The sequence below is a fragment of the Leuciscus leuciscus genome (assembly GCF_965113295.1).
Source record: "Leuciscus leuciscus genome assembly, chromosome: 17".
NCBI classification, from domain to species: domain Eukaryota; kingdom Metazoa; phylum Chordata; class Actinopteri; order Cypriniformes; family Leuciscidae; genus Leuciscus; species Leuciscus leuciscus.
Window position 1 is genome coordinate 7280835 of NC_138741.1, and position 19747 is coordinate 7300581.

Genomic DNA, 19747 nt, shown 5'->3' on the forward strand with positions numbered 1-19747 from the left:
AATGCAGCTGAAAACAGCGAAGTGTTAAGGCTGATCCTACGTCAGTACGTTTTTCGACCACGCCTCAAAACGTCACGTGATCACCGGCAAACAGGAAGAACAAGCTGTCAGATGGGAATAACACATGACAGTTGCGAGTTCCTTTATTTTTCTTTTCTTTTTTTTTTCTTTAAACATGTATGTTAAGTTTAAATTGGTTACTCAGTGTTGAACTGTAAACAAATTTTAAAAAATCGTCTTACCGAGTGAGATAATAATTGCATACTTCGCTAGATGTTTGGCATGTTAGATTAACGTTATATACCCACTCATCAGTAGGGACATTAACAACAGCATGAGTATACGAGCACTATGGGTTGTCTCACACGAGAAGGGTGAATCTGTAAAGGTTCGGTTTTCCAGGTAAGGACACTGTCTGTGATGAAATATTAGCATACAGCTTTTTACATACTGTGTAGTATGTGTACTGCATACTGTCTATTACTTTTTATTTAAATTTTTTTTAAGAATGGCATACTAACGTAGGCTACTGCTTTTATTGATTTTCTGTATGGAATACTTGGACGATACTACATTTGGCAAAAATGTGCAGTATACAACCAAGCACAACCAATACTCTCAGCACAGAATGATCTTTCATTTCCTATCTAGGTTACCTGTACATTCCTCTGTTTTAACTATTCTTTAATTGGACAGATACAATTTATTTTTTAACACAATTGAATTGAAATGAAAAATAGTTCCATTTATTTCCAATATGATAGATGCTACTCACTGAATTGAATGTATATGTGTGACAACAGTTTAGCATACTACTGTTTAAAACTTTAAAGTTGTCATGAAATGGAAGTTGCGATAGTCTTTTCTTTCCTATTGTGACGTACAGTATATCCGAGTGAAACGGCTTATTGAATAAGAAAAAATGTTGGACAGGGCTTGATTTTGTCCATTGGGAATTGATTGGATTGTTCGATCGTTGTGGTTTGCTATTGGTCGATCTCATGTGAGTGACAGGTTAATCCCGCCCTCGTGCCAATAAACACATCATCAGAGAAGAGAAGATATGCATGAGGGAGGGGAAGTTATTTTGATTAAAGATTACGAGGGCACATGAATTTAAAAAAATGGTGTTCATTTATAATAAATACAGCAATATTACATAAATAAAGAGTTGTCCATTTTGATTATTTTCTTGTGAATTTCAGTTATCTGGGATTTCCATGATTAAAAAAATACAATCTGTGCACAGCACGCATATACCACAGTAGTTTGAGTGAAATGATAGCATGCTTTTTTAAACAGCCATTTTTCTGTTTTACTCTTCTATTCAGTTTTGTCATATTTTTCTTTTTCCATTTAGACGATTCCCAACAGTCGAGTTCCGTGCCAAATCCTTGGCTGGAGCTCAGTATGTGTCTGTTCCGGAGGACCGCGTCGTACCCCAGCTTCTGCTGACAGAGTTGGGCCTGGTGGATGCTGACAAACCTTACGTAGACGCACGGGACGACTGTGCCCGTCCTCACCGTTCACCGGCAGTGGAACTCTGTGTAAATGGGAGAACCCTCTGGCCCGTTCTCATCGTAACTCAAGGAGCGTTAATCCTAGCCTGCCTTCCTCTAGTGGAAGCGGCCCCTGAGCCTCGGCCTCCTCTCCCCAGCCTGGCCTCAGTCTCTCAGGGCTTAGCTCTTTTGTCAGGCCTGCAGGATTTCCTTTGTGGCCCTGGAGGTAAACCAGAGCCTGATGTGCTGGCCTCCCGTTTGGCCGCCCTTCCTTCTTTGCTTCTGCAGGTTTGCCCTTTGGGGAGACCACTGGACACCCCTTCTCCAGCTGGATCGGTGCCTGTCGCTGTGTCTCCAAGCCCAGGGGGGGCTCAGAAACAACCAGCCTGGAAGGCAGGGGTCCATCGAGGCAGGGCGGTAGTGAGTGTGGCCCTTACCGAGAAGGTGAGGTCCATGCAGTACGGCAAGAGTAGTCGACAGGATCTCTGGGATGTATTCGGCATGGTCATGTGCAAAGTTAGTCCTCGTCCTGTATGCTTAACTTATAAGCTTATGTTATTAAACTTGCATTACATTTGTTACTTCATGTTTTTCAGTGTGAGGTTGAAGGTGTTCTGCCCAATGTGACCGTCACCCTCACACTCCCACCCAACGGTTCGCCCCTGCTGGACATTCTTGTCCATCCCTGTGTGACGTCTCTGGACGCAAGCATTCTCACAGCCTGCAGTGTGGATGAGAACGACGGTTCCGCCTTTTCAGGGCCATACAAATTCCCGTTCTCACCACCTCTGGAGCTTTTCAGACTCTGTAGCTACACCTCACAGGTAAAGCTTAGTCTAGCAATAGTCTGTCTTTTAATCGTTTTTCACAACTCTATGGCCCTGTTTACACCTGATATTAAGATGAGTTTTGGTTGATCGGATCTTAAGTAGACGAGGGAGACACATACCCAGTGTTTTAATGTGTCTCTTTTGTCCACTTTCAACCACTTCTGTCCTGATTTCTTCGAGGGGAGGGTCTATGGGCGGGTAAATGTATGTTGTTTTTTTTTTTTAGATCTTTTGATCTAATGGACAAAATAAGCTTACGCAATTTACATATGAACGCGACCGGAGACGACGGAAAAACATGCGGAGAACAGCAGCTTTAGTTTCTGTTCTGATAGCCACAAGACCATCCGAGTTTGTGTTAGAAATCAGGAATGGTGAGAGAACATTGTGCTTGGTACAATTTTCGTCTTCAAACCAAAAGTTTAAATCGCGTCTGGCTAGCGCGGTTTCCATAATGTTTACGCATTAGGTCAGTAAGCGGAGAGTAGGCGACCACATGAGCGTTTACACTACGCAAGCAATCCGGTCAAATGCATTTTCCACTACGTCTGGAAGTAGTCGAAAGTGGACAAGCTCAAAACGTTTTAGACCCCGTTTACACCATAGACAGTATAAGAAGTGGACAGAGCCATCTCATTGGAACTCAATTGAGACAAGTGAAGCCCGTTTTCAGCGATTTCTTAGGACTTCCGTTCCTGACGCGCAGACTCAAACAGAGCTTGACGACGTAGATGTGACGTGAGCAACCCGTCTGTCTTCTAGTGGCTGTGGCATGAGAAATCTGAATCATTCCCTTCCGAATCTTGCAGAGACGGAGAGTGTGAGTAGGAGGTGTCCATAAGCTAGGAGCAGGAGAAACTTTTGCTAGGTATTCTGATGAATTATTTTGTAATTTTGCCTCTACGTCCCCCCGATTGCCCGCGAGCTTCTCCTCCCGTCCATACGGTAATCTCTCTACTGTGCGACAGAGAGTCACGTGGTTATGACGCAATCGTTAGCCTATTTTTACAAAAACTGCTTCTACGGGGCCATAACGTAAGATACAAGGTAATGGAGCATTTTATACATTGTCGTGTTTCTTTAGAAATAAATAATGGACAAATGGAGTCTTCAAACGCCTCAGATGTAAAGTTATTCGCTGTCAAAGTGACGCCAAAATGAATGGGAGTCAATGGGATGCTAACAGCAGGTGAAGTTCTGCTACAAGATGGCGGCACTCGGCCGGCTTCAACTTCCGGTCGACTTCCTTCCCGCTTGGTTTACACCTGTATTTAGTGCATCCACTTGTGATCCGATCGACCAAAATGCATCTTAATTCCAGGTGTAAACAGGGCCTTAAATCTACACTACTATTCAAAAGTTTGGGTTGGCAAGGTTTAATTTTTTTTTTTTTTAAGTCTCTTTTGCTCACCAAGACTCCATTTATTTGATAAAAAACACAGTAAAAATAACTTTAATTGTCTCTCATTATGGTATATGCACACACTAAAAGCTTTTAACTGACTTGGGCTTATAACTTTTTTGAGGTACCTGTGCCACCGATTCTTGGCTCCTACCAGCTGAAGGCAGAGGAGAATCATCTAAAGATTAATGTCGTCTTGAAGCTCCATGAAAGTGTAAAAAACAGCTTTGAGTACTGTGAGGCGCACCTTCCATTTTTCAACAAGTAAGTAATGTAAATTTGTAGTAAAATTTGTTTAATTTTGCACTCCACACGAGTTGGGTGTGCTAATGGGATCACTCAGACATTTATAATGGCGGTCTTTACTGTCTTTATTCCGTATTTTTGTGCTGATATAGAAGTACATTGGCTGTTATTGTGTCCTTGTGTGTGCTTCCTCACAGGAATCTAATGGGAAGTGTGGAGGTCAAAGTGAGCTCAGGACAGCTTGAGGTGTCGAAAGAGAAGAACTTACTGGTTTGGGTTCTTGGTATGTCTAATCTTAATATTCTATGATGTTTCATGTTTGCGTTTATCATTTTTAGGGGCCTGAGAGTACAGAGAGTACCTAGGCACCTATTATATGTGTTTGTGTTCTTTTTATTATTATTTTTCCTTCTTCTTCTTCTTCTTCTCCTTCTTCTTCTTCTCTTTATTTTTCTGCTATTGAGTCTATGGCAGCCCATAGAAACGCTTGTGGGAAATTCATGAAATTTGGCACACAGATAGAGGACAGTCTGTACATTAATCACAGCAATTTTGAAGTCTCTAACTCAATCCCTCTAGCGCCACCAACTGTCCGAATTTGCACTTACCTTTATGCTAGTAACTTTTGAACCTTAAAGGCAACAACACAATTTATTTCCCTCTGATTCCTTGGTCAAGATAATTCGATTGCACCCTCTGACATAATTTTCCATCATGAAAATCAACCATTTTGAGTTTTCTGGGAAAAAAAAATACTTTTTTAGCTCCGATCATTTTCAGACCGTGCTAGCAAAAAGTTATAATAGTTCTATAATAGTTCTAAAAGGTCTATAGTTATAATAGACCCAATTGTTTTCAAATAACCCGCAAACTGATTCAATGAAGAGCATGTAAACATGGATGCGAGGCTATATCTCCACAACGCTTTAGCATATTTAGCATACGCTTTAGCACATGTCATCACAAGCATGACCTGGGGCTTCAGCTTAGCGCCACCTACTGGTCAGAAGATATGCAAAATGCCTCTTTTTGCTTATAACTTATAACGATTTGCCCCAAAATAAAAAAAACAGGTCTCTTTTGATTCAATGCAACATGCTTGAGTCGAATGATAGCCAATTTTCCCATGTCGACCATTTTGGACATTGGTCATTTTTAAGGTTTTTCATAAAAAGCTGTATTTTATGAACACATTAGTGAAACTCCAAATGGGTCATCAGCACCATCCCCTGAATGTACTCAAAAAGTTTCAGAACAACGCCACCTTGTGGTCAAAATTTATGATAAAATTTCAAGAAATGCTTATGGATTTTGATTAACTTTCTCGAATAACTCATTAACTAACTTGATGGCATGAATTCATGATTTTTCAGCCATTTTGACTAAAATCATCTAAAAAACATTGAATTACTCATTGTTGCGGTCTGATACTCCCAGCAATGCTTGCATAACTCATCATGCTTTTTTTTTGTGTGTTTGGACCATTAATTGCTGCTTGCAGCTATATTTATTATTTATAATTAATGGACATTTGTCTTTGTTCCTCCTCAGGTCAGAAGTTTCCAAAGGCTCGTGAGGCAACACTGGAGGGGACTATTCATTTTTCAGGGACTGTTGCTGGACCGACAGACCCTCTATGCACAGGACTCACAGCATATATAAAAGTGGGTGAATTTAGGATAAATTAATTTATTCTATCTATAATAAGATATTGAGTGTCAATTTATTGCACAAGATGTCTGTATTAATGTGCATAATAACAGTTGTGTCACTTTATTCGTTCCAGCTTTATTTCCGTGTGCCAGATTTGACTTTGTCTGGTTGCTGTGTGGACCAACACTCAGTGCAGGTTTACTCATCTGCCAAACCGCGTATTGTCACAAGTGAGTGATTCAGTGACAGTGTTGTTGTTGGTAACTGAAACCAAAAGTATTAAAATCATTTTTGTTAATTGAAATAAAGCTTAAATAAAATAAAATATAAATGCTAACACTTTACAATAAGGTCCTATTAGTTATTAATTGTAGTCCTATTAGTTATTAATATGATTTATTGTTAATGTATTAACTAACAATGAGCAAAATATTACAGTACAGTAATTATTCATCTTTGTTAACATTAATTAATCTAAAAATACTACTTTTCATTGTTAGTTCATGTTATCTCAGATCCATTAAATAATATTACCAGGTACAACTTTGGATTTTAATAATGTTTTGGTAAATGTTTGAAAAATCCATTAATTAAGATTAAGAAATGCTTAATTGAAGCATTGTTTGAATGCATCATTTTTACATAATGTTAACTAATGTAGTTTACTAATGTTAACAAATGGAATCTTATTGTAAAGTTTTACCATATACATATTAGAAAAATATATAAATGTTAAAAATATATATTTAAAAAATATATTAATGTTGCCTTAATAAAATTAGTTTAATTTGAAGAACTAAAATTACTAAAACTGAAAAAAACATTAAAACTAATTGAAATTACAAAAGCACATTACAAAACTTAACTTATACTTTAAATTAAAACTAACAGAAAATATAAAAATAAAATATTATTAAAAATATTATAAAAGCATATATGTGACCCTGGATCACAAAACCAGTCTTATGTTGCACGGGTATATTTGTGGCAATAGCCAACAAAACATTGTAGTGGTCAAAATTATAGATTTTTCTTTTATGCCAAAAATCATTAGGATATTAAGTAAAGATCATGTTCCATGAAGATATTTAGTAAATTTCCCACCTTAAATATATAAAACATTTATTTTTGTGAATGGATGCAGCACTATCGCCAATAGAAATGGACAACTTTAAAGGCGATTTTCTCAATATTTCGATTTTTCATGATTCCAGATGTTCAATAGTTGTATCTCGGCCAAATATTGTCCTATCCTAACAAACCATACATCAATGGAAAGATTATGTATTCAGCTTTCAGATGATGTATAAATCTCAATTTAAAAACTATTACCCATAAGACTGGTTTTGTGGTCCAGGGTCACATATATAGTAAAGTAAAATAACACTGTTCAGGGATGAGCAGTGATTGCATGTTGAAATAAGTTCACAAGAAAATAAGTAAAAAAAAAAAAAAATTAATTACATCAGCAATGAGAATTACCCTGTATCTGTATGTCCTCCTCTAGCCCGAGAGCTGGTCTCCTCCGAATACTACATCTGGAACTCAACAGGTGACGCCCCCGTCTCATCTGGACACACCGCTCTCTGACATCATCTGATCAGTGCACACTGGCCTTAATAAATCATTCCAGGTATTAAAGGATCAGAGACTAATAAATTATATTCTATATGGAAATGTGGCCTTTGACAAATGTTTCTGTTATACAGTGTTAGCTTTCATTTACAGTATGACTTTCATTTACTGTATGACTTTTCTAATCTGTCAAAAATAAAATATTCAGTGTCTCACAGTGTGCGTATGTCTCCTTTATTTAGCTGAATATGGGCAGATGTATAATGAATGATTGGTCAGAGAGATCCTGATAAATATTTATAATATAATAATCTTTATTTTTTCCATTCTATCAAAAGAATTAGTTATTAACTATATTTTTTATATATAAAGAAAAAGCTATTTTTAGTCAAATGCTCTTTCTTCTTTACTAATAAGAAGTAATGAAGAATTAAAATTCAATTAACAGTCCTTTCATTTAGCTTCAGACTGATCCCTAAGTGTTTACTGCTGTTCAGGCTTCGGTTTTCCCTATTAGCTGTTCATCTGGTTTATATAGAGGCTCCTTGAGCTCATTCACAAGAGGACTTTGGCCCTGTGTTTGTTTGATGAGGCTGAAAAGAGTGTATTCTGATGGCAGAGAAGGAGAGAAGGCAATTGTTAAAAGAGAAATACCAGTCTGGTATCCAAAGAGGTTCTTAATTAGTTTCCAAAGTGACCCATAGAGGTCCCACTTAAGCTTGTCTCCGTCTCTCTCCTGCCCAACAAAAACAGTTAATGGAGACTTAGAAATACCAGTCATCCAACTCGCAACTAAAGGACCCTTTACGTCTGTAACTGTTGCAATAGAAAATCAATTATGCCGCCCTACCCTAGTTTGGCTAAATGTTGAAACTAAATAAAAGCATCAGTTCTGTGTCACCTTATGTGAGCAGCAAGCAGTCACTTCTGTATGTTTAGTAGCATTCAGAGAATTCCCATGGAGAAGACAGCAAGATGATGATGGTTCAGCTGGAGCCACATAAGAGCTCTCCACTGAAGCAAAGCATTGTCTGAGAGATTAATCGTCTGCCACGTCGACTGATTGCCTTGCTGTTTCTCTGCATTCTCACAAGGATTTCCTCCTCAGGAACACTGAGCGTGATCAGTCTTATGGTCCCCAATAAGGTCCTCTTCATTTCTGTAATCGTCTGTCTGTATTCAAAGAGCTTCTCGGAGAGTGTCACACTTCCTCTTAGTCTGACCGGAGCCATTCCCGATCATACGTTTTCTAGTCAGTCTTAATTCTAAAAGAATGTGTTCAAGGTTCCAATAGAATTTTCTGTAACAATTAGAATTCCATCCTGAGATATATTGATGATACCTGAGATCAAAATGTGGGTCATACTTTATATTAGTTGTCTCTTAACTACTATGTACATCAAAAGAAAATTGGGTTACACTTTATTTTAAAGTGTTTGTGTTAGTGTGTAATTATACATTTAAGTACTGAGTATTAATAATTAACTACATGTAATTACTATAGGGTCAGGGTTAGATTAGAGTTTGAGGTTACACTTTATTTTAAGGTGTCAGTATTACAGTGTTATTATACATTTAAGTACTGAGTAATTATAATTAACTAAATGTACTTACTATAGGGTTAGGATTAGGATGAGGGTTTGGTTTAGAGTTAACTGCATGTAATTATGCATCATTTATAGTTATTACTACTGTAATTACATGTAACATATGTAACAATGACACTGTAAAATAAAGTGTTACCGAGTTTGGTTTAGAGTTAGTTGCATGTAATTATGCATACAGTAATTTATAGTTATTACAACAGTAACTACATATAACGTGTGTAACAAGGACACTGTAAAATAAAGTGTTACTGAAAATGGTTTGGAACAATGTAGCCTATGCTTATTGTGTCTATGTTATATTGCAAAACACTTGCTGCTATTGCAGTGGGATACGGGAATGGTTAAGAACAGGTTTAGTGGTGTGTGTAGGTTTAAGGAGTAGGAGTCGAGTCAGCTGTGTAATTACATGCAAGTACTTTTTTTTTTTTTATATATAAGTATAAATTTAAAAGCATGCATGTTTTAAATGTTATAGTATAAGACACTTAATGTAAATTGGGACCAAAATTAGCATCCTATTGGATATTATGTAGTTTTTATTGTATTTATGCTGGACAGTTGAAAACGCTACAGGAGCTATAATAGTTTTAGGATCCTGAATGATTTCCTTTAAATTCATTTTGATGTTCTATGGACATTTCGATATATATTGGTTATAACATTTTTTTTATTTATTTTTTTATATTGAGAATGTGTTTCTAGTAGATTTTTTTCCCCTCAAGTTAGAACCAGGGTTATTATAGATAACAAAAACTAAAACCATAAAAAAATTATAATAATTCATTACTTGAAATAAAATAAACAATACTGAAATAAAACAAACAAACAAAAAATAATACAAAACTTAAACTTATTTGATAATAAGTCTTAATTGAAGTCTTGACGTAACAAAAACTAAAATAAATAATAATAAAAACATATTTTAAATACTACTACTAATAATGACTAATTATTGAAAAAAACTAAAATTAAACTGGAAATGGAAAATATATAGTCCTATATATACATAAAAAAAATCAGAATATTAATTAAAACTAATAGTATAATCTTAAAGATACTAAAATAATGTACAAATAAAATTCCCATTAAATCCTTCAGGATTGTTTTTTTTCTCATTAAAGTTGAATTAGTCAGCTGAATGTTTCAGCGTGTCATTAGAGAGTATTATTTCACTCAGGCAATACTTCTGTAGCCTTGGACATAATGAAGTCACGCTCAAAACACACACAACCTGCCACAATAATAATAATGATAATGCTCTGAAGCAAAGTCACACAAAATTGGATGTATATAGGTCCATCTAGTGGCCCTTCTTGGAAAATAGGTTTAGGACATCCAAAATGATTTGTTTAGGGGGAGGGGAAAATACATCTCAGTCATTACGACAGTTTGTAACCACGACGGCTAATTCGCGATGGCGGGTTTCCTCTGCAATTTTATAGCTTTTTAGAATGGCGGTTTTTAATAGAATTAAAGTCTGTGGTGAGAATGACATTTTTTGTTCTAGAACATAAATAACACATATTCATATATCACACGATCGGAATGTTAAAGCCGCTGTTTTTAAACCTACGTTGCAAACAAATGTATAAGGACTGGTCGTGTGAAGTCAACATGGCAGCGCCCATGAGTGTTATTGACTAAAATTTCAATTAAGACCGTTTCAAATTGTTTTCGTAAATTGAAATAAAACTTTTATGATTTTTTTTATACAATTAGAAATGTTGCCTTGGCATCTAAGTGAATTCTTTTCCGTCTCAAGAAGTAGGTACTAAACTGACGAAAACAGAAATAAAAATAAAGCTAAATAGATTTTTTTTTTTAAATATTAAAAATGACAACAACAAAAAACAGCAAAATTACTTAAACTACTAATAAAATGAAAACTGAAAATATATCAAATAGCAAAATCTAAATATTAATCAATTCTAGCCTATAATATTATATAAATACTACTAAAATAACACTGTTTTGGGGGTGATCTGCTTTTTTTAGAAGACTAATGTCTCATACGAATATTTATCAAATGTGTTATTAATTTATTAATAAAATATATACATACACACACACCTTAAATGTTTGCGAACTGTTTTTTTTATTTATTTATATCAATTGGTTAAAAACTCCATTACCCAGCATCCTTTACTGCAACGCGCCGACATAATGTCGTAAATCATCCGCGCTGCTTTACGGCACATAATAAGCAAGTGTGGAGTGAATTGAGTAATGGCAGGAACAGACACGAGATAGTCCACGAACTTGACATTATTCCTACATTTATCAGGTTCCGGCAGCCGGACGGACGCCTGTCTTTGTCGTCGTTCGCTGTGAGAGGCTGATTCCGACCCCGTTTTTCTGTCATCATAATAACTGTATGCAGTGGAATGGCTGAAGTGCCGCCAGGGCCTAACGCACTGCCTTCATCCCCGAGCGAGATCACAGCACTGCCCGTGGACGGCTGCACCTTCCTGGGCAACGATGAGGGACGGGACATCATCAGCCCCGGACAGGGACACCAGCACGCCAGCGACCATAAGGCGATAGTCAAATCCAACCAGAACAACGTGCATCCCAATGCATCAGCCTCCCAGTTCCACACAGCCCAGCTGAACGGGGTCCAGTGCAACCACACTCACCTCCAGAACCACGTCCAGCAACACCGGCCGTCCGACAATCAAAACGCCGCTTCTGATCATCACTTGGACGGAGTCGCTGAAACACAGGGCGATCACACGGAAAACAACAATTTAACGAGAAATAAACGATGTAGTGATCTAACGCAGAGCCAATCGCCACCGAACAACGGGATAAACTGCAATGATAGTATGGCGATAACGGAGAGCAGCTCTTGTCGATTGGAGAATGATGTAAGTAGCAGGACTGGTTCGGTGGGTCCGGCTCGGATGGACGGGGCAGAGTCAGGCCCGGGCCCGCAGCGGGCTCGAGTAGAGCAGGCGCCGGCTGACAGCGCTCCGGTGGCGGCGATGTCGAGACTAGCGCTGGAGGAGCACGACGAGTCCATCCGATACGTGAGATACGAGTCTGAGCTCCAGATGCCCGATATAATCCGACTCATAACTAAAGACTTATCTGAGCCCTACTCTATATATACCTATAGGTACTTTATTCACAACTGGCCTCAGCTCTGTTTTCTGGTATGTATCGTGTCATTCAGTTATTCTTGATGGTTTTGAAGAAATCAATATCAAAGCATTCAACATCAAAATGTGTAACACGGATAAAATGGTTCTGATTAGCATTTTCGTATGTCTTGCTATCTAAATGCTATTCCAATGTAAATCAAAGAATAGCTTGATATCACTGTTCAACATAAACATGGCATTACTATAGAAGCCTACATGTTCAAGAAAACATTATAATATTTTTAATGAGATTCGTGTATTTTAAATGCTTGTCATATTTCATAAAGGATTTAGTACATTCCCAATTTAAATCACATTCTGACCCTTTTAAAGATTTATCGTGATTTTTCTACTGACAGATTGAGTACCAAAAAAAAAATCAATATCAGAGCACCCAACATCATCTCTGACATAATCAAATGTAACATGTCCATGGTACAGTGATGGTAATATCATGCTACAGTGATGTATAAAATGTTACTGACTGATTCTCATATATCGTGGTATTTAAATGATATGCCAATTTACATTAAAAAAATAGCATGTTAATAATACCATGGTAAGTGTTCAGTACATGGTATGGCCATGCCACCATATATTACCATAGTCTATCTAAAAAACATGACATGACCAAAACACAATTATCTATTCGTTATGTATTTTCAAATGTTTGTCCTTTTTTAAATGTCATATTGCTTAAGTGTTTCAGATGTAACCATATGACTATTTACTGTTGTAACACTAAATATTATTTATTGTATCTTTTGCAAGAATGATGTTTAATATGTATATAATCTGTTAGTGAGTAAGGATGTATGCTTGCATAACAGACGAGTATCAAAAAGTGTCATGGTACACATTTTCTGTGGTAATATCATGCACTTTTGACACACTAATACCATAGTATTGTAGTACTAGGGTAGGATAATTAATCATTCAGTACAATGGGATGTACCATCACTCCGCAGTCTTTTGTAAGGGTAATTTTTATTAAACAGATGGTGAGTATTGTAGTTTAACAACAAAAACCAGGATCGAACCATGGTAATGTGGAGTAGTCCATATCATGGTTTTACCTGTGGTTTTATTAAAAAAGTACCTCAGTATGTCAGAACAATGGTACGTTCCAAGGTGTCGAAGTGCATTTATATCTTTTTGAACGGATTGAGGATGGTGTAATTATCATCTTGAGCCTATTATTAGAGATATTTGTCATTGTTTTGCACAGTTCACCATATCTTGATGACTCTTTCTTTGATGTGTCACAGGCGATGGTTGAGAAGGACTGTGTTGGTGCCATCGTGTGTAAGCTAGACATGCATAAGAAGATGTTCCGTCGAGGATACATCGCCATGCTCGCCGTGGACTCCAAATTCCGCAGGAAAGGCATCGGTAAGAGCTATGCTAGCATGGTTGCCCTCACCTCAGAATGGCAACAGAAGGGATCTTTTTATAGGACACGCGTCTGCTTCAGTGTCAGCTCATGGATACATTTAGTGTCTCTGAATGCTTTGACCTGCTGCTATAAATCAATGGTTTGCCTTTCTGTGTCGAAGGAGTTCGATCGTTCCATGTGTATTCTCCATTCAATACTGTATTATTTACCATATTCAATTGGTATATATAATACTGGAAATGTATTATAAATGATTAAAAGCTGTACTTGTTTGTTAGGCACTAACCTTGTGAAAAAGGCCATTTATGCTATGGTGGAGGGGGATTGTGATGAGGTAAGAGATTAATCTTGTAAATATTTCACGCTACGGATATATTTGGAATGGAATACTACTACATACTACACCGTAGAGAAGCATGGATTCTCCCAGACCAGGTTGCTTTTCTTCTGAGTCTTGTGTTAATAATGCTATTGACATTAAAAGTATTGTTCTTAGAATTACCTTTAAAATGAGTATAATATATATATATATATATATATTTTAAATAGTGAATTATATAGTAATGCATGTTTTAAACTGCCTTATGCTACTTTTTGTCATGTGTACTGATGTTGGATCTCAGAAACTATGCTAAATGATATATGCTAAATGTGATTGTGCGGAGTATTTAAAATACAAATTAGCATTTAATTTGGTGTAAACATTTTATATAGTGTTTTCAGTAAAAAGCGAGTAGCGAGGAAATATCATGCCATAATACTCATCACTGTCCATTTTTATGTTATTTCTTTAATAGAAGATCAGTAATATTACATTGTGAGATACATTATTCAAGGCTAAGCCGCCAGGTTGTATTCATATATATACATTTTGCAATATACATTGCAAATGCATATTTACAGTGCCATTCAAAAGTTGAAATGCTTTCTAGCAATTTTCAAAATTGATAATTATAATTATAAGAAATGTTTCTTGAGCAGCAAATCAGCATATTAGACTGGAGGAATGATGCTGAAATTTCAGCTTTGATCACAGGAATAAATTAAAGGGGTGGTTGATTATGATTTCACTTTTCTAACTTTAGTTAGTGTGTAATGTGGCTGTTTGAGCATAAACAACATCTGCAAAGTTACAATGCTCAAAGTTCAAAACAAAGGGAGATATTTGCTTTTAAAGAAATCGCTTTTTAAGGACTACAACAAACAGCTGGTAGGGACTACACGACATTCCTCCCGGATTAGTGACATCACCAACCCTAAAATTTACATAAACCCCGCCCCCTCAACCCAATTTATAGATTATCAAGACAGAATATGCTAATCAATGACTAGAAGATAACTTACACATAAGCTACAAAAATTCATTAACCATTCTACATGTTGTCACTTCTTCTTAAGTCTCTCCATCTTTCTGACTTCGGTTTGAACATAAAAGGCTAGAAGTTTTTGAAATTTTCTGTGTGAGGTAAAAGGACACAAGCTGTTGTAGCTCCGCCCCCTGTACTGGGAGCATCAGCTCATTTGCATTTAAAGGAACAGACACAAAACATTGGGTTTTTGCTCACCCTCAAAAATGGACAACTTTAACATGCTATATAAAAATATCTGTGGGGAATTTTGAGCTAAAACTTCTACATCTACATCTTGTGAAAAGGGCATTATGCCACCCCTTTAAAATGTCTAATTAAAATAATAAAAAGTTAATTTAATTTGTAGTAATATTTCACAGTATTACTTTTTTACTTTCTTTTTTAAAAATCAAATACATTTCTGTTCAAAAGTTTGTGGTCGGCGAGATTTTGTTTGGTTTTTGAAAGGCGTCTCTTATGATCGCTACTCCTGCGTTTATTTGTCCAAAAATACAGTAAAAGAAACAAGAAACATTTCTTATAATTATAAAATAGATGTGCTGCTTAATATATTTGTGGAAACACTGATAGATTTGTTTCTCAGGATTTTGCAAATGAAAGAATCAAAAGGAAAGTTCAAAAGAACAGCATTTATTTAAAATGAAAATCTTTTGTAACATTATAAATGTCTTTACTGTCACTTTTGATCAGTTTAATATATATATCCATAATGTAAAAAAAGTCAAATAATGTTCCAATTAATGGGCTGTTTACACCTGGTCTCTTCATGTGTTTTCTCTGATCGGATAGCTAAAAATCCCAGGATGTCCTTCGGAAAAAGAGTAAGGGTTTAACTATTGGCCTCTGTCTATCATGGCCTTCTAATCATCCCCATATATACTGGTTGTCTTCATATATACTGTCTCCTCTCCACCAATAAGCTGGTGTGTGGTGGGCGTTCTGGCACAATATAAGTTTTGCGAAGACCCATTTATGTGTCTAAGTGTAAATTGAACCGTTTTAACAAATCTGCAATCCGATCAGTAAAAACTCGCACCAGGTGTGAATGAGTATGTGGTGCTACGCCATTCCAAATATGCCTCAACTTCTATTTTCCCCTCACTTATGTTTTACATGTAAGAACCTTTATTATTTCTATATGCTTTATTTTCATCCTCAGGTGGTGCTAGAGACGGAAATCACCAACAAATCAGCCCTGAAACTCTATGAGAACCTGGGCTTTGTCAGGGACAAGCGGCTGTTTAGATATTATTTAAACGGAGTGGACGCACTTCGGCTTAAACTCTGGCTTCGCTAAATCAAACTACGGGGGTCCCTCAACTCTTTCTCCATCCCTTTTGGCCTCCTCTTCCTCCGCCCCCAGTCCTTTGGCTCAGATCACCTGACTTCCCATCAATAGAAAGACACTCGACCTCTGCTGAGCCACAAAGGGGAAACTCTGAGGGAAATTTCAACCAATCATAATAAAGTGTTTTAAGAACTTTTTGTGTAAACAAAAGAGAGGTCTTTGCAGAAAAGAAAAAGATGCGCAAAGTCGGGTACTAATATGACATTGACACCGAAAAGAGAAACACGTGTTGGCGTCGATGTTCAGGTGTCAATAAGCCTGGCTTAAGACCTCGGTGTATTTGCGTCAGGCAGTGGAGGCGGATGGGCAGAATGTGTCGACGGCATTGGAGAAATGAATCGTGCCGAAAGCAAACAGTGCGCCACACTTAGTTTTTTTTGTTGTTGTTTTTTTATGAACAATCACAATGCGAAGGATGGAAATGTGTTTAAACCGACTCAACGAAACTACTCAAATCAATTTTTGTTTTACAATTTTTGTTTTTCTAAAAGAGGGTGCACGGGAGCATTGCAGGTTGCGATTGTGCCTGCTACTTTGCGTTGTTTTTGTGCGTACGGGGGTCTGTGGTTTATTTTATGTGTATATTTTATGTTTTTGGAAAACACTGAGCAGAGCCTTGTCTGCTTTAGAAGTTTGAGCTTCGACAAACTAACATACACAGATACAGAAACACTTTAACCTGAGTGCTGCGAAACCGTGCAGACGGCATCTCTGCTCTTTTAAGTTGGTCTTATTAGCTCACGTTTTGCCATATTGGTTTATGTGGCTTGTGATTCTGACATAAGTGTTTTGTACAACTAAATTAAAATGAATGAAAATCAATTACTAAATGGCCTAAAAGGAGAGTATTCCCTGTTTTTTTTCCAGTACTTTTTACCACAGACTTCATCATAGATACTCCCTTTCCATATCTGATACAATGTTTGGATATGCTGAACTAGAGAAATGAACCTCAGACAGACGCACTTCTCATTTTTGCACTGATTAGATAGGGAATTTGTGCTCTGTATATTTCCCTTGTCCGCCACTGCTTTAGTGGACCAGTAAAGGACAGACTACAGATCTCACCAGCTCAGTCGCTCCATTGGACTCATGCAAATAGTTGCTTTAAAGTCATGAAACTATGAATGCTTGTTTCCGCCTTGGAATCAAAAATAGAAAAGATTATTGCCATTTTATCTCACAATTATGACTTTTTTTTCTCGAAATTGCGAGTTTACATCTTGCAATTCTTTTTTTCTCAGAATTGCCTGATGTGAAGTTGCTATTGCATGTAATAGTCCCAATTGCAAGATATAAACTTCCAATTGTGACACTTTTTTTTTTTCTCGCAGAATCTCGCAATTCTGTCTTTTACACGCAATTGCGACTTTCAGTCAGGCTTGTCAGTCTCCTCAAAATTGGACTTTATAACTCGCAATTATTGCGAGTTTATATCTTACAATTCTGAAAAAAGAGATATAAACTTGCAATTGTTAGAAAGTAATTTATTTCTCACAATTGCGAGTTATAATGTCAGAATTGCGAATTATAATGTATAAAGTCACATTTGTGAGAAAAGTAATTTCTTTATTTCTCTCAGTTGTGAGTTATAATGTCAGAATTGTGAGTTTTAAAGTTAGATTTTTTTCTGCGACTTTGTATCCCCCAATTCTGAGATTTTTTTTTTTTTTTCATTCGGAGATTGTGATTTTTTTCAACTCGCAATTGTGAGAGAAAAAAGTCGTCATTGTGAGATAAAAAGGCGCAATTTTTAAAAAAAAATTTTTTTATTCCATGGCGGAATCAAGCTTCCATATAATACAGATTGATTATATGCAAGACGACAATGTTTAGAGGTGTTTTTAAAATTGAATGGAGGAAATTTCCAGAGGTTCTTGTTTTTATCGGTTTGTGTTTAACAGTAGTGTGCTGTGGCAGGTTGTACCATCACGTTGTATGTAAGTGTTTCTATGTCATTGCCAATAGACCCCCATTTTGCTTTTGCTGCTGGCTCATGAGTTGTTCTTGAAAAAAAAAAAAAAAAAACTTTGTTTTTTCAAGTTTGGAGTGGGAAACAGTTTCTTTGATTTGCTAAATGTACATATGGAAGTTTGATTTGTTGTTTTTGATTGTCAACAGAAAAGATCCCCATAGAGCTGCTGCTCTCAAATTGTCGAGAAGATGGATGGGTTGCTTTATAAATTTGCGCTTAAATACACTGATATTGCTGATGGAATTACGGGAAGAGGAATTTATGCATCTTTTGGTTGTTTTTCTGTTTTATTGCATTTTTTTTTTTTTTTGCCCAAATTGTAGTACATCTCCCAGAAATGTAACGGTCCCATCAATTCCCTGGCTCAGGTGTTTGGTTTCTATTCAATTCTCCTTTCATTAGTCACGGGCTCCTTTCAAGGACCCAGTGGTTCTTAACAGCCAACTTGTCTTTGATTCCTTTTGATTTAGGTGGACAGTCAATGTTGAAATGGAAATTTGAGAGCCTTTGAGTAGCTTTCGTCCAAACAGACCATCTACGGTTTTAGATGGCAGATGTAAATTTAGCTTGAAATACAGGGATTGTTCACATTCAACATCATCATTTATTCACCCTCATGTCTTTCCAAGATTACGTCGTTTTCTGTAGAACACACTAGAAGACATTTTGATAAATCTGTTTTTTTCCCCTACAATGCCACTTGGGGAGTCAAAAGAACATTAGATTTATATTGTATAGACAAAAATGGTTGAAGCATTCTTCAAAATGAGTCATATAAGTTTGGAATGACATGAGGGTGAGTTTAATAAAGACAATTTTCTGTCCTTTTATTAAAATCCAATGCTTTTCACAAGATGCCAACTTTGCCGTTCTATGCTGCCCATATTTTCGTATTGGAGAAATACTGGTGGTTGGCACGATGATGTTTTTTTTGCACTGCCAATATCTGACTTTTGTGGTTTGTCACTGTAAGCTGTCCATCAGCTTTAGACCGAACAGCTGGCAGGTTCTAGCTGGGTAAGATCACATATTTAGATGATGTGGACACTAATCTGACTGGCTTCTGTTTTGGGGAATCATTCATTGATGGGACTAATTTTGAATCTGCACTTGTGGCTAAATATCACCCTTGTAAACGGTGGAGTTTATGTTGTAGTTAGTGTAACTGTTGTACTTTCAGCTGATGATTTGGACGAGCGAGATCTGCACCTCAAACATGGATCCATTTTGCTGGGGGAAGAGCGACCGTTTGCATGTTGATGAACATTTTCTCCACCCTTGTTTCTCCCACTTTCACCCCTGACAAAATGTCTTGCAAAAGTTTTTGTTTTCAAGTGGACAACAGACCTGGTTTAAAAATTATAAATAAATTATTTGATTTTTAAGCAAATGTAGTAGTTTGTTTTTTTCTGAAAGGAGACCTTGGAAATCAAACTTTGTAATGTTAAATTATTGAAATTCTATTTTAATGTTGTGGTTTATTAATATCTTTTTTTAGAATAATTAAGACAATTAAAGGTTACTTAAAGGGATACTTCACCGTTTTTTTCATATTAAAGCTGCCGTCGGCAACATTTTTTTTATCATATTCAGTGTAATCGACACTATAATCCGACAGAACAACATAAATAAGGTGGTTTTAGAAAAAAACCCGAGCTTCTAACTCCACCTGGAGCGTGTTATTTGTTTTGCAAAAATCCAGC

The 19747-nt window shown here is 36.6% G+C and overlaps 2 protein-coding genes and 1 long non-coding RNA gene across 3 annotated transcripts in view; all 3 read left to right on the forward strand.

Moving 5' to 3' along the window:
- Positions 1–19434, forward strand: part of LOC309479732 — a 193993-nt gene extending 174559 nt beyond the window's left edge. Inside the window, exon 2 of the long non-coding RNA XR_014199414.1 lies at positions 17793–19434. This is a non-coding gene — a long non-coding RNA (uncharacterized lncRNA). The remainder of the gene's footprint in view (positions 1–17792) is intronic.
- On the forward strand, positions 82–7422 carry ap5m1 (adaptor related protein complex 5 subunit mu 1). Its single transcript, XM_082143815.1, has 8 exons — positions 82–402; positions 1361–2015; positions 2096–2323; positions 3856–3995; positions 4175–4260; positions 5529–5641; positions 5764–5860; positions 7138–7422. Exons 1-8 carry the CDS (start codon positions 335–337, stop codon positions 7218–7220), a joined length of 1470 nt encoding a protein of 489 aa, XP_081999941.1. The 5' UTR covers positions 82–334; the 3' UTR covers positions 7221–7422.
- Positions 11017–18346, forward strand: naa30 (N-alpha-acetyltransferase 30, NatC catalytic subunit). The gene is made up of 4 exons (XM_082143857.1): positions 11017–11967; positions 13224–13347; positions 13630–13685; positions 15881–18346. Exons 1-4 carry the CDS (start codon positions 11197–11199, stop codon positions 16016–16018), a joined length of 1089 nt encoding a protein of 362 aa, XP_081999983.1. The 5' UTR covers positions 11017–11196; the 3' UTR covers positions 16019–18346.
- Positions 19435–19747: the final 313 nt, after the last annotated feature.